Genomic DNA, 25,615 nt, shown 5'->3' on the forward strand with positions numbered 1-25,615 from the left:
AGATAAATCGTATGCAGCTCTTTAGGAACCTCACTATTTTACATAAACGTGTTACTCTATTTTCCCACTACTACCTCTCCATTATTTGCGGTTCCTCGCTGTCTTATGCTGGGACCATTATTTTGCCGTGATCTCGCAATTGCTATGGACATGATCCTCGACTTCTCCCTTCTCCCTCCCCCTTCTTCTCAATGCAACCCTGTGACGGGGCGTGGAGTGTACAGGCGGTCTGGGATGACACCCCTTGCCTTTTCAAAGGGTAGGAACTCTGTCCCGGTCCCACTAACGGTCTCATTAGTGTCTTTGCCTCGCTGTGCTGTACCTACTCTCTTCCGCTCGAGGAATATTAATAAATGGGTCTCATGTTCTCAAACGGCCAGCTGTTTTTAGACGTATCAAATTCAGTTGTAATTTCCCCGAAAAGAGGGCTTCAGTAAAATCAACGAAAATTATTTCAAATCTTTGATTACCAGTTACAGATGTGAAATATAAAATCTCTCGTCGCTGTCAACTAACACCGTTGAAATGTGTTAAACGTTCAATCTGTTTTCGGGTATATTTCTCTTAAATGTACTTGATGTTGCGTGTGGGGCAGCAAGGCGAACCGTCTGCAGCACGGTGGGCCTTCAGAAATCGGTTGGATTCCGGGTTTCAAAGCGTCTGGACCTCGCCGCCGTACCGGTCGGCTGGCTGCAGAAGTTTCGCATGGTAGTCTCTGTACTTTTTTTTTCTTCCAAACCAATGGACAGGCTCCCGTACCGATCGGTTGGGATATCCATTGGGATACATGGGCCCCAGTATTCGTTAATTAAATGTAAAGTTTTGTTATGGTTTTAAAGGTGGTGATTAATGATCGCTAAGGTGCTCTTTTTGCTATTAATCCGATCCCGATATTGTTTCGATCATTGTGGTAATTTTAAGTTATCAATCAATGCAATCAAATTTATAGATACTTAATTTTCTAAGTGCAATGATATTTTTTTGTATTTTTAAAAATTTCTATAAGTCCTTCGAAAGCATTCTATTATCGCTCGCAGTAAATTTTTTGGCTATTAAATATTATCTGTGTTTGATAAATTTAATGTACGATAGTTCCATGTAATTATGTGTGAAGTATGGAAATTAATGCTGTTTTTTATCCTGCCATATTTTTCTAGACGATTCTTTTTCACGAGAGGCAACTTTTATTTGACTTATTTTGCCCACGAGTTTTTTGCATTACCGTGAAATAAGTTACAAGGAAGTGTTTCTCGGAGATGGTGTAATTTATTTAGATTTTAGATGTGAATTTCCGTTGTATTTTATAAATCGCTCTCTCGCTCTTGGTTGAAATTCTTCATCTTATTTCTATCGCCGCTTTTGTTCAGCGATCACAAAATTGATCGTATCGCTATTACACCGTGATATTATCCTAATTGGTTGAAGTTTTAGCTTCAGTCATTTATGAACTGATTCGCCCAATCCAGTCCTGGAAAAGAATTGTTTTCGCATTTTAGTCCAGGATCCACGAAAGCAATATTTGTAATTTAAATTAGTTCGTTGGTTAGTTCAAAGTGCGCCTTAATTACTGAAGAGGAGGATTTTCTCGGAGTTACAGATGTAAATATAGCTATTTAATTTTGCCCTCCGTTGAAGATCCATTTTCTGCTAGTAAGGTTTTTCCGATAGCAGCAATTTTCCCTCTCAGGATGAGAAAATTTCGCTCGCCTGTGAAATGTATACGACAGGTGAGATACCAAAGGATTTCGAGAGGAACATAAAAATCCCTATTCCTAAGAAGAAACGAGCGGAGAAGTGCGAAGATTTTAGGACCATAAGCCTTACTACACATGCATCAAAGATACTGACAAGGATCATCTATAGAAGAATAGAACGAAAAGCAGAAGAGTACTTGGATGAGGACCAATTTGGATTCAGGAAAAACAAAGGCACAAGGGAAGCAATATTGGCCCTAAGACTGCTCATAGAAAAGAGAATGGAAAAGAACAAGCCAACATTCGTTGCGTTTGTGGACTTAGAGAAAGCATTTGACAACGTGGATTGGAGCACAATGCTTGGAATCCTAAAGGAAATTGGGGTTCTTTATAATGACAGAAGAATCATCCACAGTTTATACAAAAACCAAGTAGCCGTGATAAAATCAGGGCCCAGCTGTGAAGAAGCAAGAATTAAGAAAGGAGTGCGACGAGGCTGTACATTGTCACCCGTAATTTTCAACGTTTACATTGAAAAAGCCAATAAGGAAATCAAAGAAAAGGCATTGGGAGTGAATATCCATGGAGAAAAAATTAGCATGCTAAGATTTGCCGATGACATAGCCGTTATAGCAGAAACAGAGAAGGTTTTGAAAAATATTCTGGTTAATATGGGTAGGGTAATGAGTAGATATCAACTGAAAATAAGCACGAAGAAAACCAAGATCTTAGTATGCAGCAGAAGAGAAGAAGTCAAGACCAACATTAAAATAGGGAGGCAAAAACTGATAGAAGTGGATGAATTCTGTTATTTGGGAAGCAAGATAACTAGTGACGGGAGAAGCAAGAAAGAAATTATCAGCAGAATAGCCCAGGCGAAGAGAGCATTCCGCCAAAAAAGAGACCTCCTTACAGCGGGAAACTTAAATATGGATGTAAAGAAACAATTTATAAGAACCTACATCTGGAGTATGCTCCTATACGGAAGTGAGGCATGGACAATGACCGCAGCAGAGAAAGCAAGGATAGAGGCCTTTGAAATGTGGTGCTACAGAAGAATGATGATAATCAAATGGATCGACCGAGTTAGTTACGAGGAAGTCCTAAGAAGGGTAGGAGAGAAGAGAAGCCTCATGAAAACCTTAATAAGAAGACGGAACAACCTTATAGGCCACATCTTGAGACATGATGGCCTGATGAAGACAATCATCGAAGGACAGGTGGAAGGCAAGAATGGAAAAGGAAGACCTCGAAAAAAATGTATGGAACAAGTAAAGAGAGATGTGAAAGAGAAGAAATACGTAGGAGTGAAAAGATTAGCTGATAGGGGAAGTGAGTGGAGAGCTGCGTCAAACCAATCCTAGGATTGTTGACCAGTGATGATGATGATGTGAGCTTTTTGGGGCTTGTTGCGACGGATTATTCTCGAGGCAATAAATATTATAACATCTTATGTTGCAACACACTTTGATGCTTCTTTCTACCTCTTAGTTATGCTATTTAAGATACAGCAAATGATTAAAAATTGACCGCATGCCGTCGAAGTTGGTGGTCGTTGCATAAAACATGTGAAATTATCAAAACGATTTTTATTTACCATTCTACTATTTTAAAACTAACCCTCGCTGATATTCGAGGACGCGTTCTATAGACCATAATTTTTTGCATTTGATACCCTAGTAAATCCTACTCCAATAGCTACTCATTATAACTATGCACTAGGGTTTGCTAAATGTTGAAACCTTTGGTATTACTCTTTGGAGCATCTGAAAAATATATAGCATGAAATATTTTAAATTTTATCCGGTAAACTTTTTTTACTTCAACTGCTTTCCAAGACCAGGATCAGAATAATGATAATAATATTTATGTAGATTTTCTCAGCGACAGATTATCAGCTTTTAAAATATCCTACGGTTTGTGCTTGCCATACTCCCAAGAATCACTTCTCAATTTCAACATTTGGGCTTAGAAACCCTTATTCTCAACGGATTTTGATCAGATACATTTTAAAACGTTCAGAATAATTATATTTACAAATATTTATGTGGAGTTGCATTGCGACAGATTTAAACTTTCCAAAATAATCTACGATTTGTGTCTGCCATACTTCCAAGAATCACTTCTCAATGTCATCATTTGGGCGTAGAAACTGTAAATCTCAACATATTTTGATCAGACGCGTTTTATAACGTTCGGAATAATGACATAAATATTTATTGAGATATCCAGAGCGACATAATTAGAAATTTTTAAAAATAACATACGATTTGTCCAAGCCACACTCCCTAGAATCACTTCTCAATTTCAACATATCGTCCTGGAAACCGTAATTCTCAACGCATTTTCATCGGAAACGTTTGAAAACGTTCAGAATAATAGCACGAATAGAAGGATAAACAACTTTGCTATTTCCACACAATATTTTATTAGCACCGACCATGGTTTCGTTACAGAGTAACATTATCAAGTTTACTCTGAAACGAAACCATGGTCGGTGCTAATAAAATATTATGTGGAAATAGCAAAGTTGTTGATCCTTCTATTCGTGCTATTATGGATTTCCACCAAGTTACGCCCTCTACGATTAATTATAGTTCAGAATAATGTTATAAATATGTCTATAGTGTTTCATCGCGACAGATATACAACTTTTTAAAATATGCTATGATTTGTGGCTGCCATACTCCCATTGATTCTTAATCCTAATTACGATTTCCCACACTTCTATTACTAGAAGTGTGGGAAATCGTTCTCACGATTATTAACCTGTCGTTTATCGAAACTTGACGCTATAACCAGGTATCTCATCCTGTCAAACGCGATAAATATTTATTAATTCAATTCAACGAGAAAAACATGATTCAACATTTAAGACTTATGCTTACCTTGTTTCATAATACAAAAAAGTCCTCCTTTTTACCACAAAAGCCCTCAGATAGTTAATTCAGTCTCATCTGGGTCAGAAATTCACGAGAACATTATTTTAACTTCTATTTATTTCGTTGCTTTTGAGGAAATGATGTTCAAAATCGTCCTTGTTAAAAACGTGGAATTTTCCAAACTATGTCAATTTTTTATTTTGTAATCACGAAATTTCCCTGGCCAATCGACACGTGTTCCTTAGGCCACAATTATTTGTATTTGTTGCTCGAAATGATTTAATCCTTCCCAAATGAAATCATCCGCATTATTCTCGGTATTATAACGCCCTAGGGTTTGCTAAAACATAAGGTGAAATTTAGCATTTTTTTTGTTCGGAGAAACTGGAAAATTATCGTTTAAAAAAAAATAAAATTAAAAGACATTGTCGTCTTTATGTAGCGTCATTGCAAGCCGTACTGCACTGATTCTCACATTTTCAGCCAGCAATTCTAAATTATAATTAATGCGAAAATTGAATACAATCTCAAATCCATCTACAGCTCTAGCAATTTTTTTCGATCTTCTTTGGGTTCACGAAATCATTATTTTAATTCCGTTCATTATTTTCTTTGAGGGAATTCGTGCTCAGGATAACCAGGAGGTTCAAAATAATTCGTACACCCTCGAAATAGGGACGTTTATTTCTCATTTTCATCTTTTCTTTGGAATCTTTTGTTTCCCGATATCAGCTGTTTCCTTCCTCGCGACGTGTCGCCCCCCTTCTCATATCCGGCCTCATTATACGCCCATCTGTCCCCTTTTCTCCTCTTTCCCCCCTCCCCAGGCGGACGTTTGCCCTTGAATCTGTAACACCCACGGCTTGAGAAGCGCTCTGACGTCACAGCCCCCGTTGTGTTGTGGCGTCCTTTTATTTGCGCTGACTTTTATGACGCGATCGGTGTTATTCGCACTTGACATTAATGAGACGGTGTTGTCGTCGACGGGGATGGTGATCTTCTCCTGTTTTTCTCCCCCTTCCCCCATCATCCGGGGTATCCTTCGTGAAGGCGTGTGATGGAGGCGCGCATGCCTTTCCAGATTCTCGCGTGGCCTTGAGCTCAAGTTCAAGGTCGCCTTCCCTTTTCTTCCATTCATATTCTCCATCCTCCGCCTCTGCGCTAGGAATCCTAACTTCTTCTTTAATTTGATCGTTCAAGAATTGTTCTTATTGTAGATTATGATAACTTCAAAATAATAGGGTGGTTTCCTATTTTTTATTGCCTTAATCGAAAGGTTATTACTCCTGGAGTGCGCATTTCACGCTCTTAGAATTTTGAATGACTAAATCTATTTTTCGCGATTAAACGAAAAGTGAAAAATTTCAAGCGCCCGAAAACAAGACGGCTAAGTAGGAATGATGGGAAAACTCCGTGTGACGTATTTCTGCTTTCAGCTGTCGCCGTGTGAGGTGACCTTGAGGCGAGGGTATATGCGCCGTGATTCCGTGTGCGGAAGTGATTGTTGATGTCTGGTAAACTAACTCTACTACACGTAAGCGTAACCAATTCATTATTTTGGTTTATTTTTTGTAATGGTTGGTTTATTATTTGGTTTGGTGTAAAATTACGTACTACATTATGCATCATTGAAATACGAAAAATTCAATATTCAAGGCGCATCCTTACCCATTGAATCATAGTAACCGGTAATACTGACCATTATATACCAGGGTTGCTTTTTCCCGTGGTTATTTAACCACACGAAAGTACGGATAGTGTGCTACTAAAGAAAGTTCTTGGGGATGACGTCCAGGTCCAGGTTCTGGTGCACCAGGTGTCCGGGGGAGGTTCGCCGATGCCATATTTGAATTCAGCGACACAAAAAACCCCCGGATGCCGCTTGTTTTTCCTTTCCCGCATGAACTCTGGGACAGTTCCACGGAGATGACGTTCGACGGTGTTCCTGAGCCCCAGGTGGTCCGGGTGTCAATTTGAACATCATAATCGTGATCAGCGACCTCAAAAACCCCCGAGTACCCGTTCCGGGCCAGTTCTGACTCTTTTCTACAAAGTTATTACGTTTTCCAAAGGGCATCTCAGAAATTGCATTTTCCGAGTGCATTTTGGCCTGCAGCAATTCAACTAAAGGTTTCTCCCAAATGAAAATATGGTAACTTTTTTACAAATAATTTTTGCAAGCGAATGCAAAAAACCGCATTCCGATCCGTCCAGGACGCAAAAATTTCTTTATTATGGCCTTTTTTCGCGTATCTTTCCTCGACTATATATATTTTGAAATGTTTCAAGGTTTCCTCAAGGCTCCTTTAGCAGTGAGCCATTCATACTAGGTATTTTATTCTTTGATATAAAATGTTTCTAGCCGAAAATTAAGTTTTTTACTTATTTTGTAATATGATAGATTTTATAGGCCTACTATTCAGGAAATTAACGAAGTTTCATCATCATTGATAAGTGTTCGGATAGGAAAAAGCTTCATTATTGTAAGGATATTTTTAAGGACAGTGTCATGTATTTATGGGATCATAGTGGCAATATATATCTGGTTATAATACTTTTATTTTCGTGTAAACTGCCGATATTAATCAAATGCCACATATTATGTACCAGAGCAATCAATGGCATTATATAATCTCAGTACTCACCGCGCAAGTTATTTCAGAAATTTGAGCTTTTCTCAACTCATGGGTCATCAGGGAAGTCTCTCCTTTTGAAACCGTTGTAAACATATCGGAGGTACTTTTTTTAATTTTCAACTATGTAAATAGTTACGCCATGTTAATTCAAGATGCTGGGAAGTAGTACTTATGCTTCTTTATTTATATGCTTAAATTATTTATTCAAGTAATATATTTGGCGGCGTATCATCTATATAGTTAATTCTGTCACTTTCTCCTTTTTTTCTGAAAGATTATGGCCATGCTTGATTTTTAACATTCGTACAACTTTAAGGCTTGAGCTCGTTTGATGATCATTTCGATTTTTTCCCGATTTCCCCTCTCTGGCTGCACGCGAATTTTGCATCTATTTGCGTTTTGAGTCTTGATTGTGTCTGGATACATTGCATGCTTTGTTTTAATTAGGCAATTCCTTTGTTACATTAAGTATGACTTATTGAAGGTGAAACTGATCCTCCTATTAATCTCGCGTTTGTTTTGCATTCCAGGGGCGGTCACCCGACTTCCGGTTCCATGCACCCCAACAACACCTCCAATCGGGACTCAATAGCGGACAACGGCGTCAAAGTCACCAAAACACCCATGGTGAGTCACTCATCACGTGGTGCCCCTCGCGTGCTGTGGGCGTTCAATGGGGGAATTGGTTGTGGCATGGTGACGTTGAAACCCTCAGTAATGGGAGAACATCAGTTATTACCACGTATACGTAAATTCACTTTATTGGCTGTTTGTTTGTTTGTTTGTCCTTTCGGGAAAAATCTTTCATCTCAATTTGTACCAACTTGCCAATTAGTTATCCACTTGGAATTTACAGGACACATCAGAACCAGATAACAATGCATTCTGGCGCTAGTATTAGGTCGCTCTTTGTTTCAATCGCTCAGTTCCAGCGTTATTTTTCATCGATTTAATTCTTCGCGATTATGTAGGGTGCAACGATAAAGGGTTTTATTAAAGAATAGAAGTTTCCAGGTTATAAGTCTGGCTCTGTTTTTATTTTTTCCTCACATTTTTTAATCTTTTCACGTGTTGGCTTTGCCAGCCTTCAACCGTTTCAGGCTTTGCTATTCAACACTTTTACGTGGATTTTAAATGATTTTTTAATAATTTATATATTTTATTTCCCTGGCGACTGCTTTGTTGGAGAATCGATTTCGAAATCGCCCTTTCGTGGGAAACAAATTCATTCGTTGGATAAAAATATATCGCTTCAATCACGGTATTTTACGGTGTAAGTCCTATATAATATAATTGTTAATTACTGAGGGTTTTTCTTTATTCCGAAAGGAAGGTATAGGATTATTTTGTAATCAATACAGTCTTAATTATGCATTTCCCTTATGTTCATATAAATGACCAGAAAGAGTGGATTATTCAGGAAGAAAGGATTATTATTCAGTCGGTATGAGTAAGCGCTCATTTCAGTCATTAGATTGATGATGTATTAGTGCTCGTAATTTTGGCGTTAATTAAGCGCCTCCGTTATTTTTCCTGAGTAATTTTAGCTGGAGTTGCATGAATGAAATGGACACCGTGAAAATTCGGGTTTTCGAATTAGCATTTCTATCTATATTAAATGAGGTGACGGCATGCCACAGACATGAATGTGACCGACGCCATTCCATTTTTAAACGTTTCAATGACTGCCTTAATTAAAGAGAAAACATGTGATAGTTTACGTAAATGACCGAGAAAATTATTTTCGTAATTAATTTTATCGTGTCTTCATCAGCCATTAATTACTACGAGTTTAACTTTTGGAATTGGTGTTTGCATTAACTCCAATTCTAAAGAGCTTTACGGCATGGCTTCATCCTATTAAAGTGGAATTCTTAGTTGAATATGGAAAAAGGTTAGATTTATAATTCCTGGTACCAACTGCTCCCGCCCTTATCATGATGTGTCGCTATACTTTGAGCGTAATTATATCTTGAGCTTTTAGCGTATCACTGTAATCATTGGAACGTCATTTCAAGAAACATTGTTGTATTTTTATGCATGCGGTTGATTTAAAGACACTGATGCTACGTTCGAATTATATAATCCGGGCACCTTTAAATTAGCCGTTTTCTCAACTTCGAAACTCATTTTTAGCCATTATTCTGAAACCAAAAGCATTTCTACTTAATCCTAAGCTGTTAAGATGTATAAATATAGTTGAAATTAAAATCAGTAAAATCCGTTTCTTACTTTGTCGTAAATGATTAAAAGATATCTTACTGTAGTCCTTTACATTGTGTTGAATGTGGGGGAAATTTCAAAAATACCGTTTTGATTTAGGACAATATAACTCTAGAATCGCTTACTTGTTATTGGATTCGGCAGCAAGAATAAATACCAAAGGTTAGAGCTCACCTAGTCACTTGATTAATGCAGTGACAATTTATCTATGATATTCTGAATAATGCTATTTTGTGTATATTCTGCTATGTTTCAGTAAAGCGGTAACCAGACTATTCTCCTACCCCAATCCTAATGGTATAAATCCATTATTTTTTAAGATACCTTTAGCATTTTAGGTCGGGTCTAATATGCAAGAGCATAGAATTTTTAATGGCCCGATGATTAAATATATCAGTACGGGAGCTTGAGTGTTACTTTTCTTCAAACTTTTCAAGTTAACTGGCAAATATACGTATTTTAATTAGATTTAGTTCCAGGTTCATCTCTCGGTATTACAGTGTAGTCTGCGAAAAGTAATTTTGATACTTGTGATTAATTTTTTACGTGTATATTCCTGTGAACGCCACCCCAAAAAATTGAATTTTCTCTTTTCTTTTGGCCAGTTCCACCTCCGCCTATTTTCGTTTGTTGTTTATTGTGATAACTGTCGATTTTATTACACTTTGGAGAACAAAGAGACCCGTATTATTTTTTCGTTTTTCGATCCGTCGCTTGCTTCTCGAGCTATGGAAATTCGACCGTATCGACTCTTACTCCGACAGTTTTTTGACGTCACGAACACGTGGCTCTACACGTCACATCAGCCACACTCTCTTCATGGGCCTGGAGAAGTTCCATGTTGTGTATACTGTTGAAAGATTCTTCAATGAAATGTTCTTTCTCGTCAAGTAAATGAACTGGATGAACTCTAACGGAGCATCCAAATTATGAAACTTAAACTGCTACTTACATGTTTTCACACTCACCGCAGAATGGCCTTACGTGCGAGATTTCTTTTCCTCGTGGCGTGTGTTTCCTTACATTTACTGAATTTTCTTTGCGCATTGCTACGCTGAGTGATCTTCCCCTCCCACCTAATCTGCCTCCTTAGGATTCAGTTCCAGCCAAGTAAGCGGTGGGGAGAAATTATTATTAGTATTATTACATAAATTTTTACAAGTCGACCATGAAGTCGGATGGTAACATAAAGTCAGGAAGTACATTAAGACAAAAATATAAAATGCAAAGAACCAGCTTGGTTGATAGGTTACATCACACACAAAAATATACATAAACCAAAGTACAAAACAAAATACAAAGTACAAAAAAATTTTTAAAAGCCCTCAAAATACTATTTTTTATACAATACCTGTCCCCATGTACTATATATAGCACCAAATCAGCAAAAAACAATACATGTTTACATTTACATTGCCCTCAAGATTCAATTTTACACAATAATATACGAAGACCAAAGTAAAAAAAAACATGAAACACTAAATTCAAAAAATATACGATAATAAAGCCCTCAAAATTAAATTTTATTTATCCTATTGATAGTGGCGTTAGTTGGGAAGGGCTCAAAAAAATAATTTCCCCCAATAAACCATTCCAATCCTCTATCCCCCCTCTATGCAGGAATTATCTCGTTGGCGTTGATTGACCTCGGAGATGTTTCTCTTGCGGAGTTCGTGTCTTAATATTAATCCATTTGGTTCATCTTTCTCTCAAACATTGTCTCTCGCTCGAGTCTTCTGTCTCTGATCACTCGTCGGGGCCTCCTGCTGAATGGCTTAAGAGGACAGCGTCGCTATGTCGTCGTCGTCTGTGTTTTCCCGAAGCGCTTAACTCCACGCTTAGTTCCGTTTGATTAACCTCAGCGAGAATGCATCGCGTGCCTCCGACTTCGGTGCCGTCGGTATCACTTCGCTGTGAATGGCGCTGGGGTGGGGGAATTTTCCTATCCTATCCTATTATTGTACCCTTTCTCCCTCCTATTGGCGTGTCGTCCTCTAAAGTAGTTGTACTTCATTAGAAATTTATGTTTTAATTTACCGGAAACGATTCTACAGCGGTGATCAAATCTTCTAAATATTTTTAAGAAAATTTTTAGGGTTTTGACGGCTATTACTTGTCTTTTTTAATGTAGGTATTTGTTCCTCACGACAAGTGTAGTCATGGAATATAACTTTATGCGTCTAAGATATCAGTTTATTTCTTATTTATTTCTTATTTATTTTTATTTTATTCTCAAACCACCGGATACAGCTCTTATTGGCCATTTTATACCGGGGTGTTCAACAAATGTAACAAGTAAACGTACACATACGGCCATGCCCTGGACCGGGGAAACCTACCCAGGCGGGACTCGAACCCGCGACCTCTTGTTTGGCAGGGGAGAACGTTACCCCGCCGCCACCGAGGCCGGCAAGATATCAGTTCATGTTTTAAAGCCGTTGTAATTTTTATTTTACGTTTGCCTTTCTTTCTACCCCTTTCTTCAGTTGACTTTTCATTCTCTCCCCAATTCTTCCTCTAATGAATACAGCCCGTAGTAATCAAACTCTGTGCATAACCTTCTCATTCCCTTTTCCCTACGAACTCTTTCTATTTTTTCCATGTCCTTCCATCCATTCTTAAGGTCCACTACTATTTTCTCATACTCCTTCCGAAACGTCCAATCCTGCCCCACTCAGTGTAGGGGTGATTACCCATGTTTTCTGGCTGCACCGCGTCCAGCGTTGTCGTCGACAGCAGTTCGCCAGTGATCCTCGCGGCGGCGGCGTCCTCACTTCGAAGGTGCTGCTCTGCATTTCTCTCAGCCGCACCCGAAGGCGCCACCACCAGAATCACCCGCGAAAGTGTTATCAACGGGAATATCCAACGATTCGATCGATGGGAAAATCCTCCAAAATCACATGAAAAGCACATGAATGGTTGATGCCGGGTGTCGCTAGTTCGTGGGCCCTCCTCCCTTCTATAGCGGTGAGGTGTTTACCCCGTCTCTTCCCTTCCCTGTCCCAGAGGCGTCGACGGGCTCCTGTCGCGGCGGCGCCTCTTTCCTAGTTCCTTCCCATCCAAACCCCTCCCCTAAGAGCGCGGCCGTTCCGGTGTGTTATATCCCTCAAAAGGACCCACCTCTCCTAGGAGTACTGATCTCTCTGTCAACGGGAATGCTGAAAAAAAATGGAAAATCGTATTCACCCCACGGACACCTGAGAAGCAGGGCAATGCAGGGGTTGTCATAATGGGGACTCTCCTAAACCCCCTCCGAAATCATAAAAAAAAGTAAGGCGTTTAAGTGACCTACCGCCATACTCTTGGAGCTACCATACTACTTCCCAAGACATCATAGTAAATCGTGGGTATTTCCTGGAGTATAAACACGTCCTTTTAATATTTCTTGGTTCTAATATTTACTTAACCTTTATCCAATATTATTTAATTTGTCAATTTCAAATCAATGGCTTAGTGCCCTGTTGTTTTGTGTGGCAGTGCTGAGGTTCTTCGGCGCGTATCACCGTTGGTGTTTACAAAGTTTCTCGGTTAATTGCACAGACTCCCGTTGACTTTGTCCTGGCGCTAACAATTTCCTCCTTTGCCCCTACGTGACACGAATACCTCTTGAGGAGACAACCTTTTAACATCTTTAACTGAGACGTCAAGTGCATTGCGCTTGTCACTTTGACCCAAATACTACGCATTAAAGTCTTTCTGCCGACACGGAAGCTAACGTATCAAAGCTTTTGTGCTTAATTCTTACGGATTGCATAGAGGGTCGCTGATTTGAATTATTCCGCAGTTTTCTGCTCTCGTGCCTTTCGTAGGGGAAATGCGTTATTCCTCTACACCTCCTCTTCTACGCTTCGCTATTTTCCTCCAAAAATCATGGAAAATGGAATATTGGTGCATTATTTATTTAGTTAGTAATTTAATTGGAGTGTGTTTCCACGAATTCCTAGAAAGGTTCGCTTTTATCTCATCGCAAACGAAGTTGTTCACAGTGGTCCAGAATGCTGAAAAGGGCGGGACGATAACCTATTGAAACAAAATTAGTTTTTTTTAATGGCTTTTTAACGTCGCTGATTGCGAGTTTGACCTAATAACTTAAAAACAAAACATTTTTTAAAAGCACTGTAAATCTGAAGTTTTGTCCGGGGAATCCAAAAATCCTGTCACATGGAAAGCCTGTCCGGTTAACGTTATTTGCTCAGTAAATCCTTGCTGTGCTAATAAATGAAACTTGATGAATATCAAGTACAAAAACAATTATTTCCTTCATAGGAGGTTGCAGCTGTATATGGCTTAATTATAATCTATCGATGTCATAATATTTCAGTCCCACTCTTCGCGAATCCAATTGACCTGTAACTGATTATTGAGAATTAATGTATCACTCTGCACTCGTCGTCGTCTTACTTCGTACTTGTCACCATTAATCAACCTCCTACAAGCAGGGGCGGTCTGGCCAGGTCGGCTGGTCGGCGATCGCCGAGGGCCCCGAGTTTAGGGGGCCCCCACAACGCTCGCGTCTATCGTGAACTGTATCTATATGAAAGGTGTTACAAAAAAGAATAAGATTCCTAGGACCAATTTTTTTTGTAATTATAAAGTTCTACGTTTTCATTAGTAGCTTTATTTACAACATACTAAGGGAGAAAATATCATATAAAAAATAAATAAAGTGTTAGAAGATTAAGGAGAACCTAACGCTTATTTGAAAGGCCTATTCGAACATGTCACTGAGAGATTCTTTAGATTACAGTGCAATTATATGGAAAAAAATTCAATAAATAGTGAATAGAACCATAATAAATTATCACAGTTTATAAGCTGTGAAATAGTATTCCTTACGTTTGTCTAGTTTTCAAGGGCCAGAAAAGCGTCTAAATCCATTTCCGGCCACGCAATTTTCTAAACTTTTCCGGGGGGGATGTCGAGGGGGGCCCCATAATGAGTCCCAGCCGAGGGCCCCCAATCACCCCAGACCGCCCCTGCCTACAAGACTGAGTGGGACCTCGTCTATGCATTAGTACTTACGCTTGGAGTCGACAGAGCCTCGGAGGCAGCTCATTTTGGAAACTCACTATGTTTTTAGATCTGACGGAAACGATCAAATAAGAGACACATTTTACCGAATGGTTAGGTGCATGGAATCTTTTCCCCCGAACGATGAAGGGCTTAAATGAATATAAATAGGCGGAAATTAGCACGCGCACGTAGTTCTTTTTCTTTTTTTTGTTAACGACCGACCTTACGTCTATTGAGGTACTTCGTGGTCGTGGTCCACTCCTTCTCACATTTCCGGAACTCAAGGAGTTGACGGCACGCAGAGAGAGAGAGATTGACCTGTATCGCAGGAAATAATCAGAATCCTGACTTCCGGAGAGCGAATGCCATCTGTACAGTCGCGTGGGCGCCCGTGGTTCTCGCTCCAGCCGCCAGCGGTGGCGTCGCTGACCTTCCTCTCGTCGCCCTGACGACGGTTTGAAGCGATACAAATGCGAAGGGCCCGCTGTCGTTAAGAAAAGCTGCTTGTCTGCGTGTGTTTATTTTTTATCGCTGCAAACATGTTTCGTTCATTTTCAGTGCGCCCCAGATGTGCGCCTCACTTTCTTTTTCGATTCCGCGCGATGGTTTGGATTCGCTGCTTCCGTGTGTGCCCTTGAACCAAGAAAGTTGGCCACTTTGGGAAACTGCAATCGCTTGGGCTTTGAGAGAAATTGGGTCGTACAGGTAGCATATGTGAGAATTCGTGAAATCAAGTCTCGTTTTGGCTTTTTGTTGCGTACTAGACGTGCACTTGAATGATCGTTTCTATAAATATAGTTTATATACTTCATTTATAGTTCATTTGTGGGACGCGAATAATAATACTGTCAGGGGTCTGTTTGGACAAAATGGTGAAAATCAGTTTCAAATTTAAATATTGTGTTCAAGTTTTACTTTGCGTACTTGCTTAGCAAAGCGCATTGATTCTAAATGATAGTGTGCGCATACCGCAACAATATTAATTTTATTCCTTTTACTGTTGTCAATAACATTTATAAAATTAAATAAATATATGCTTCTTGAATAACTTTTAGTATAATTATGAGTTCAGTGATTATCATTCATTAAAATCATATAAATTTCGAATCAGTACAGCATTAGTATGGTAAATCAATTTGCGTTAATGCATTTGTATTCTAACGTAAAATCACCTCGTTATGTAAATTGTAAATGTAAATGTTATGTAGCTGCCTTTTCTATGAGAGTGTATGAGCGTGAACTCTGCATATTAGTTTTAGTTGGTCGTTCCTGGAATTGGGATTTAAAATTCCTATAATCCTAAAAATCCTGATTTTTTGTGGTTTAAATTTCATCCCCTCATCTGTATGAGAATTTGAGGTTTTTAAGTGATAAAAACTTCACCAGAATTATCAATCATAGATGGTAAATGCCCTGCGTCAATGTTCCACACCGTCTCGGGCTGCAGTTTCCGAGAAATTCCTTTCTTTGCTGTAAAGGCGAGCTAAATATTTAATTTTACGTGTGATCTCAAGATTCGCGTGTAACTAAGTCCAAGTAGTGAGGTGTGTGCCGCATTGAAAGCGCGCCAATCATTTCAACAGCTTTCTGCTGCGAGGGATATGTGGTACACAACTTGGCCGGGAGGCGGCGATAGTGACCACGCGCACTCTCTTGTTCCGAGCGCCTGCTTTCAAAAAAGCACTGTAGATGTCTCAGCTCGCTCTCCCCTTTGCTGACGACCGCCTTTAAAGGCTTCACTCTACCGTTCGACCAATATGAAGCTTGAAAACGGGCGGCAGTTAGAATTTACATTATTGCGTCAGTCTCAGTGGCGGATACAGAAAAAACTCAAGGGGGGGGCGCAACATATCTTGAATTGTCTTTAATTTTATCGTAATAAAAGATGATCAAGTCACAGGCAGAGTATATGAAAATTTTATTTAAAGTGATTATAAACATGTAAAAGACAATGCCATCTTATGATATAAAAAAGTTACAATTGTGATTTTGCAATGTTCGGCAACACATGCGGAACCGCAAGGGGGGGGGGGGGCGCGCGCCCCCCATCTGTATCCACCACTGGTCAGTCTCCGTGGAACCCTGTCTTAGTAGTCTTTGTAGAACCCTGAGTTATTTCAGAGGCCTGTTCTGATCTTCGAAATTTAATATGAATACTTTCTTGGAGTGATTTTGAGCCTGTTTTACGGATATCGACCACATGTCCCTCTGTAAAGCTAAGAATTTTGATCTCCTAATGTAATGCACTCCGTTTAAGACTTCACGTAGAAACATGTCTTTCATATCTTATGGATGAAGTAATGAACATATAAAGAGATAAAGTTGTCGGTTGATGGCTGAAGTTATTACTGTACATATATCATTCGGTCAATAGCAGTGATCGTGGTGCATGGATTCTTGATAAACTCTACAGTCAGTTCTTTTTAAATTTATGCATTCAGAGCTAATAATTGTACCACGAAAAACCCCAGGCTTGTGACGATAATTCAAGCTTGAGTTGTCAAAAAATATTAACTAATTTTTCCGTTTTGGAGACATGTTGTTTCCATATATATATTTTTATATCACACACAAAGGCACTGAAAACAGCGCAATTTGACTTTCTGAATTAATAATACACGGTGCCAGCGATGGTTTTAGTGATTTATATTAATTTAATATTTAATTGTTGCGTTAATTGTTGGTGTCTTTTAGTGTGATCGCTACGTTAATGCATTTTTATAATTGTAACGGACCTCTTAAAAATGTTAGAGATGTACTGCGTGGAGACGGAAATTGCGAACGCGTCGAATTTTTTCGGTGGCAAGAAAATTGAGTTGCTCATCGGGACTGTGGTTGTCTGTGGGCTTAGCACGTCATCATTATGGCCTCAGCCATTGTATGCTAATTGATTTTCCTTTAAATCATTAGCGCAGTCGTAGCCACGCGAGTGAAAGGGGAACTTCAGCGGTGGGAAGGAAAGCTGCAGGTTAAAAAAAAAAAACAAGCAAGAGGGAAGTGGTTTGATCTGGCGTCAGCGTGCCTGCTATTTCTTTCTCCGGACTCTTTTATGTGTGAGAGCATTCAATTGGACACTTTATTCACGACTACGTTTTTTCTGCCCTATTTTCTCCCTAAGTTTTCATTGACATTGTCATGTACACGGCTCATGTCCATGTTCGATCCCATGTATTACAACCCTTTTTTAATTTATATTTTTTCCCAAATTTTTTGACCTAGAACCCTGCTTCATGTAAACGAAAGATACAATTCCCTAATGATGCCTTAAATCTGTGAAAGGCGTTGGTTTAATAATAATGGTACTGCAGAGGAGAGGAAAGTGTGTTCTGTAGTGAAAAGAAGATTTCCTTTGCGGATTGAGAGACACACTCGAGTCATTTCCTCTGCTCTCGAAGTGTGTTCCGGGGATCGGTTTGTGTGCGGTGAGGGAGATAGAGGGGGGGGGATCCAGATCGGCGCTTCCGCCGTGCTTTGAGGAAACGAACTCTGTACTCTCTCAGCCCACGACTTCACTGCGTAACCTTGTAAAGTTTCAGGTGGGCGAGGCTCCCAAGTTGGCTCCCGGAGTTCGCATTGTTTGGAAACTGTGAACCAAAGTTCGGGTGATTTTCTTCCCCGGGAAGAACTCCCCAACTCCTCCTCGCACGTTTGAACAGCTCCTTCGGAAGCGAGGATGAGCACTCAACATCGGAAGGCGATGAAGTCGGCCGCCGTGTCAATCAATGGCGCTGCCGGTTCGAGTCCTCCAAAACGAGTGTTCAGAGTACGAAATAGAGGACTCTGATTTCTCCGGGGGAAGGAGCTGGCTCGTAAACAGCATTTGAAGCGAGAATATGGTGGTTTCCTATTATTTCTTATTGCCTAAATCTAAAGATTATTACTCCTGGATTCCACGCTCTTAGATTATCGAATGACGATATCTATTTTTCGCGATTAAACGAAAAGTGAAACCCGCTGCCGACCTGTGAGGTGACCTTGAGGCGAGGCTTGAGCGCTGATACGACGCAGGCTGCTAGCAGGTATCAGAGTACTCTGCTAGCAGGTAGCGCTTGGCTTAAATAAAGATTATTAATACCCTATCAAACGAGGGAAACTTTCCGACCATAGACAGTTCTAATAGGTGATTATTAAGAGATGTTTCCCTGAGCTCATGCATGCATTGGTAATCTCAGATGATGTAAAACTCCTATTTACTCGTATAGAAACTAGGTCCATGTGACGTTACGTGGAGTGGAATCGCATTGGCGCCAATCTGGCCTTTTTCAAATGAGGTTAAAATTGACCATTGCCATTCGTCTAAACCGGTATTTTCTAAAACGAAATAATTTGTGTATTATAAATACACTAATGATAGGGAACGAATCACAATCAATGCCTTTCGTTTTCTTTGATGAAGGAAACTACCCTATTAGGTAAAAAAGAAAAGAAATTACTTGCAATGAACTGGAATGTCTGGTTAAAAGCTTTCAGAGTTTGAAAACTGCGGCAAAAGAATTATTCCATTTAAGGTCGTTAGTTCAATTGAACGCTATTCCGAAATGTTGAAATGCTTTAATTCTCTCCAGCTAAAGCTACGGCTGCTTAACGTGCCATATATTACTTACCAGACATCACAAAACCAACTCAAGTCCCTCACTCTCTTCAGGTCGTGTTTTTGTGTTTTCTGACAGATTACTCTCTTGGATTTCTTCAGCACCTGCGTAAATAATTTAAAAATGTGAGTTCTCAGTGTTTCAGGCCTAAGCTGCTGATCTGATGCTGTGCGAACGAATTTCGGGCATGCTTGGCTTTCTTTAATGCAACTCCTCTGAGTGCACGTAAGGAACATCCTACATTTCAGGGAAATTATTCTTTTAGCTGAGGGCAAAGGCTGAGGCAGCGTTAGAATTTCAAGATGGTAATGCTTATTTTGTGCATTGCGTCAGTCTCTCAAATCTCAAGAATCCTTTTCAAATGATCGAGTGTAACGTTTGAGACGTGAATCTCATTTCTTAATCGCTCTTCAGTATCGGTACACTTGGCACAATATTGAAGTATACTATGATATTGAAATATATTGTTCAATCTTGCGAAAATTCTATAGAGAAAAAAAAACATTCGCAAAAAACAAAATTCACAAAATAACATTTTTCTTTGTGGAATTTTCTCACTTTTTGCATTGCGGGTAACTCCGTAAATTTATTACCATTGCTAGTTTCGATATACTTAACACTTTGAGTGCCGGCTACTAAATTTAAAGCCCTACTGAAAAATCCAGCCATGTTTACTATATTCGTACATTTTTTTAAACATTAGCTTAAAAAATATATTTATATCTTTGTGCATTTCATAAAAAATGGACTTTTCTCTTCTTTATGAATGAGTTGAATAACATTTATTGTTAATTTTTAAATATATAATTAAACAATCAAAACCTACTGCTTTTAAAAAGGAAAAAAGTTGCAACATATGATGTACCGCCATGACATGCATAATAATTTTTTTATACGCTCAACTTGAACTATTTAAAGCATGGAAATCATAAAAAAGCATTGTTCCAAGCAAAGCATTATAAATCCTGGATGACAAAAAGGCTCAATGCACCATCAACGAACGACCAAAGAATTTTCACACCAAGTGGCCTAAGATGAGGATGACGGTAGCTGCAGAGGACTTTTCGTCCTCAAGATGTTGAAAGGAACTCTTTTTCCATCGAGCAGTTGATTTTTGAAAGAAGAGAACCCCTAAGCAGTAAACTGGAAAAGTACCACGGGCGAAATATTACGGCTTCACGCAAACAAAGCCAATTAAATGGAAAGACGTAATATTACGTCCATGGCAATCCTCAGAAGGATTAGCAGGACGTAATATTACGTCCGTGGCACGAAAAGTGTTAAAGTAATATGTTGAAGTTTGGTGTTTTTCGTGTGGACGTGAGCTTTTGGTTAGTACTGCGCACAGCCCCGTTTAGCGTCCGTGAGGTCGCGTCCGCTTCCCACTCGCTTGCCCACCCTGTGGCGGCGGCGGCCCACGCGCCCTTTGCAATGGCGGTCGAGTGCGGCCCACTCGCGCGGTTATCCCGTGGGGCGTGGTGGAAACACTTCCTGGTGCCACAACCCCTACCATCCACCTGCTGCTCGCTTCGCCGCCAATAAGAGCACGCGCTCTGATTGATTGACGGCTCCGCCAAATCGCCAACACGCCAAATCGCCATTGGGGGCGCCACGGTGGGTTGAAGAAGGCAGTCAAAAATCATATCATCCTTTTTTTATGAGGAGAGCCACGAAATATTTCCAACTGCTTACGCTGTGTTGGAATTTTGGAATTTTGCAAAAAAAAAGTAACCGGAGTTTTTTTAACGCACAATACCGCAGACTGAAAAAAAATCCAAAACTCGACTAGTCGGACCGAAGTGTAAATTTCAGCATTACGCTGAAATTAATGCGTAGTTTGCAGTAAGGAAATAAGTACTTAAGTGTAGCAATTACATGAGAATTTAAGTGAAACTATTCATGTGAAATTCATAAAATTATTTGGTTTACATGATATTATGAATTATCACTTTGGCTTTTTAAGTTTGTTCTGTGATTGCACGATTAAGAAATCGCAGTAAAAAGAGACAGTTTTCGCCGTGTGCAGCGCAAGAAATTATCGACGGAGACAAAACCAAAAAATACGGGTCCCTTTGTTGTTTTTCAATCTGTATCCCAATCGGCGACGCTCAATGGAAATATGAGACGAATGAATCCGCCTCTAATCCCAACTATATAATACTTTCAGTAATCGTACGATATTTATGCTCCTATTTCTTTTACTAGATCAGCATTCGTATCCGTTATTGCTCTCCAGTTGTTTATGCGAGGAAACATAAGGTATTAAGGTCAATGTAGGTTAACTGTTTTTTTAATTATTTTGCTGAATGAATTGCAATCTTCCATTTTTTTTAAATAACCATACGAACAGACTTTTGATACGCTGCGCGCCAATTCACACAATGCCTAAAGGTATAAGCAAAATATATTCCCAACTTCCAAAAATATACCAGAAATAATTCCAATGATTCGTAATGTTTAATTTTTCAATAACCAAGCCATTACTCATAAAAACCATAATTATGGTCGGATTTTATCCAGATAACATTTAAAACATTTGCTACACCTATCAACCAAATGATTAAAGGTATCAGTCCTCTTTAACTTAACAAAAAATTGCAGAAAGAAACTCAATGAAACGTAATGCTTAATTTTTCAATATCCCAGCCACGACTCATAAAGACCATAATTATTGTCGGATTTTACCAAGTCAACTTTTAAAACATTTGACACACCATTACGCACACTCCCTACAGGTATCAGTAAAATAAATTTACTACTTTCAAAAAATATAGCAGAAATAAATCCATTGAATCGTAATGTTTAGTTTTTCAATATCCCTGCCACTACTCATAAAAGCCATAATTAAGGTCAAATTCTAACCAGAAAACTTTTAAAACATTAACAACACCAATTCACATAATGCCTTTACGTAACAGTAAAATATATTCACAACTTTCTAACATGCAGCTGGAATAATTCCATTCATTCCTATAATTTTTCAATAACCCAGCCACTTCTCGTAAAAACCATAATTATGGTCGGATTTCAACCAAATAACTTCTAAAACATTTAAAATACCAATTAACACAATGCCTAAAAGTATCAGTAAAATATATTCACAAAGTTATAAAATACAGCAGAAAAAATTCCATTCATTTGCATTGTATAAGTTTTCAATGACCCATCCACTGCTCGTAAAAACCATAATTATGGTCGGATTTTAACCAAATAACTTCCAAAACATTTGAAATACAATTTAACACAATGCCTACAAGTATCATTAAAATATATTCACAACTTTCGAAAATACAGCATGAATTATTCCATTCATTCGTATTGTTCAATTTTTCAATTACTCTTTCAGTGCTAGTAAAAACCATAATTATAGTTGGATTTTAACCAAATAACTTTTAAAGCATTTGAAATACCTATTAACACCTTGACTACAAGTATCATTAAAATATATTCACAACTTTAAAAAAATACAGTAGAAATAATTCCATTAATTCGTATTGTATAATTTTTCAGTAACCCAGCCACTGCACGTAAAAACCATAATTATGGTCGGATTTACACCACACAACTTTTAAAACATTTGAAATACCCATTCACACAATGCCTACAAGTATCAGTAAAATATATTCACAACATTCGAAAATACAGCAGGAATAATTCCATTCATTCGTATATTTTAATTTTTCAATAACCCAGCCACTGCTCGTAAAAACCATAATTATGGTCGTATTTAAACCAGATAACTTTTATAATATTGAAATCTTACAATGCCTACACGTAAAAATTAAATATATTGACAACTTTCTGAAATACAGCAGAAATAATTCCATTCATTCTTAATGTTTAGTTTTTCAATAACCCAGCCACTGCTCGTAAAACCCATAATTATGGTCGGATTTCAACCATATAGAGCGTTTCTACTCGTCACTGACTGACCGTTACACCCAGTTTTTGTTCATGTATTTCCCCTTTGACTTAATACAAATCAATTTAGAAACTTTCTGGAGGATTCCACCAAAAACAAGTTAGTGAAAGCATACACTGGCTTTGGTACCACCCTGTGATCCCAGTAGAACCGGAGATTTTAAACTTCAAAGTCGTCGTCACTGACTGACAAAAATGAAACTCCGTTTTGTGACGTTGTCACATTTCTTCCCATTGCTCTGAAATTGTGCAAGATAAAGAAAATCCACGAAATACGTAAAATAGTTCTAAGTGTTACCGAAACGTATGCAAAATCGTGACTTTGTGTAAGTAATTATTCCACATAGTAACACATTATTACTCTTTGGCCATAAAAATGGAGCGTCACCGACTGACGGGAATTGTCACTGACTGACACATGTGATTTGATGCATGTTAAATTTTCTTTTTCATGGAATGAGCATCGCAAAATATATGTATATTGAACACAGAAATTTATTTAAAAGAAACAATACAGTTGCATAGCCAGGGGATATGTCCAGGGGTCCGGACCCCCCCCCCCCCCCGAAATATAAAAACACAATTATTTTCCTTTAGAAAAAAGTGTTAAAATTAGTTTAGAACCCTCTACCTAGTACCCTGTTTTTAAAACATTTTCCCCCTGTGTTAGACCCCCCTGAACGAAATTCCTGGCTACCCCACTGAAACATAAGCACATAGTACGTATTTTATCCAGTAATTTTGCTTCGATTTCTATATTCTCGCTTAAAATGGTGAGTACTCCTAATACTATGATCTATTGCGTAGGGAGACATATTTATTATATTTATAGAAACTAACTCCACATGGTGAAGAAAGAGTTCGTTCCGTATGGGTGAAATGCGGTGCCACTGTTAGTCCAGCATTTCATTGGAGGCAGAAATGCCGTGTACAGGGACCTCTGCACATTTTATTTTCATGCTGTTTTAATTACACACTCACACTGCATTTATTACAGGAGAACCCGACTTAAAAGCTTCCCAGGTCATGTTACTGCCTTTGCCCCCAACTACATCAACACCACCCTTTCCATGATCTGTCATTGCCGCTCTCTATTCTTCCTTTTTAATTCCTCGCATTCACCTCTTTGCCTTTTCCTCTCACGATGCTCGCGCCGTCTCTTTGCTCCCGTCTTTGCCATCTTAATAAATCCTGACATATGTTACAATTAAGGATTTCAGATCTCAACAATCATTCTGCTCCTATGTCCCGCTTTAACAACAAACGTACCGAAGCGACGCGACGACAATGAAGGTGACGGTGATACGCGGCATGCCGAAGTTAACAATTTGTAAAAAAATTTAATACTTCGCTGCATAAACAAACAATTTACATGAAAAATAAAACTGATATAACATTATTACTCAAAAAACAAACTGCTTACTGCCTTTAAGTATCAGCAATATTCGGAACGTTATAAAATACAGCAGAAATAATTCCATTCAGTCGCATTGTTTAATTTTTCAAAAACCCAACCACTGCTAGTAAAAACCATAATTATGGTTGGATTTTAACCAAATAACTTCTAAAACATTTGAAATACCTATTAAAAAATGTCTACAAGTATCATAAAAATATATTCACATCTTTATAAAATACAGCAGAAATAATTCCATTCCATTGTATAATTGTATAATTTTTCAATAGTATTGTATTGTATAATTTTTCAATAACCCATCCACTGGTCATAAAAACCATATTTATGGTCAGATTTTAACGAAATAACTTCTAAAACATTTTAAATACCAATAAACACAATGCCTACAAGTATCAGCCAAAGTTTTTCGCAACTTTTAAAAAATACAGCAGGAATAATTCCATTCCTTCGAATTGTATAATTTTTCAATAACCCATCCACTGCTCGAAAAAACCATAATCATGGTCGGATCATAAACGAATAACTTTTAAAACATTTGAAATACAAATAAACACAATGCCTACAAGTATCAGTATATTCACTGCTTTCAAAAATACAGGATGAATTATTCCATTCATTCCTATTGTTTAATTTTTCAATAATCTAGACACTGTTCGTAAAAACCATAATTATGGTCGTATTTTAACCAATTTACCTCTAAAACATTTAAAACACCAAATAACACAATACCTACTAGTATCAGTAAAATAGTCAACTCTTTATAAAAAACAGCAGAAATAATTCCATTCATTCGTATGGTTTAATTTTTGAATAACCCAGCCACTAATCATTTAAACCATAAATATGGTCGAATTTAAACCAAATAACTTCTAAAGCATTAGAGTTACCAATTAACAAAATGCCTACAAGTATCATTAAAATATATTCACAACTTTCGAAAATACAGCATGAATTATTCCATTCATTCGTATTGTTTAAAGTTTCAGTAACATATCCACTGCTCGTAAAAACCTTATTTATTGTCGGATTTTTACCAAATAACTCTTAAAACATTGGAAATACATATTAACACAATGCCTACAAGTATCAGTAAAATATATTCACAATTTTATAAAATACAGCAGAAATATTTTCATTCCTTCGTATTGTTTAATTTTTCAATAACACCGCCACTGCTCGTAAAAACCATTATTGTCGGATAATACCGAAATAACTTCTGAAACATTTGAAATACAAA

General features: G+C 38.3%; 1 protein-coding gene across 4 annotated transcripts in view; it reads left to right on the forward strand.

Annotated features, from left to right (window-relative positions):
* The window catches only part of LOC124159564 (WD repeat-containing protein 47), a 569,600-nt gene that overhangs the window by 400,737 nt on the left and 143,248 nt on the right, over window positions 1-25,615 (forward strand). For all 4 annotated transcript variants that reach the window (XM_046535460.1, XM_046535459.1, XM_046535462.1 and 1 more), the window contains one exon: window positions 7,743-7,839. In XM_046535460.1, coding sequence (XP_046391416.1) covers window positions 7,743-7,839 — 97 coding nt within the window. The remainder of the gene's footprint in view (window positions 1-7,742; window positions 7,840-25,615) is intronic.

Source organism: Ischnura elegans, chromosome 5 (genome assembly GCF_921293095.1).
Source record: "Ischnura elegans chromosome 5, ioIscEleg1.1, whole genome shotgun sequence".
Lineage (NCBI taxonomy): Eukaryota > Metazoa > Arthropoda > Insecta > Odonata > Coenagrionidae > Ischnura > Ischnura elegans.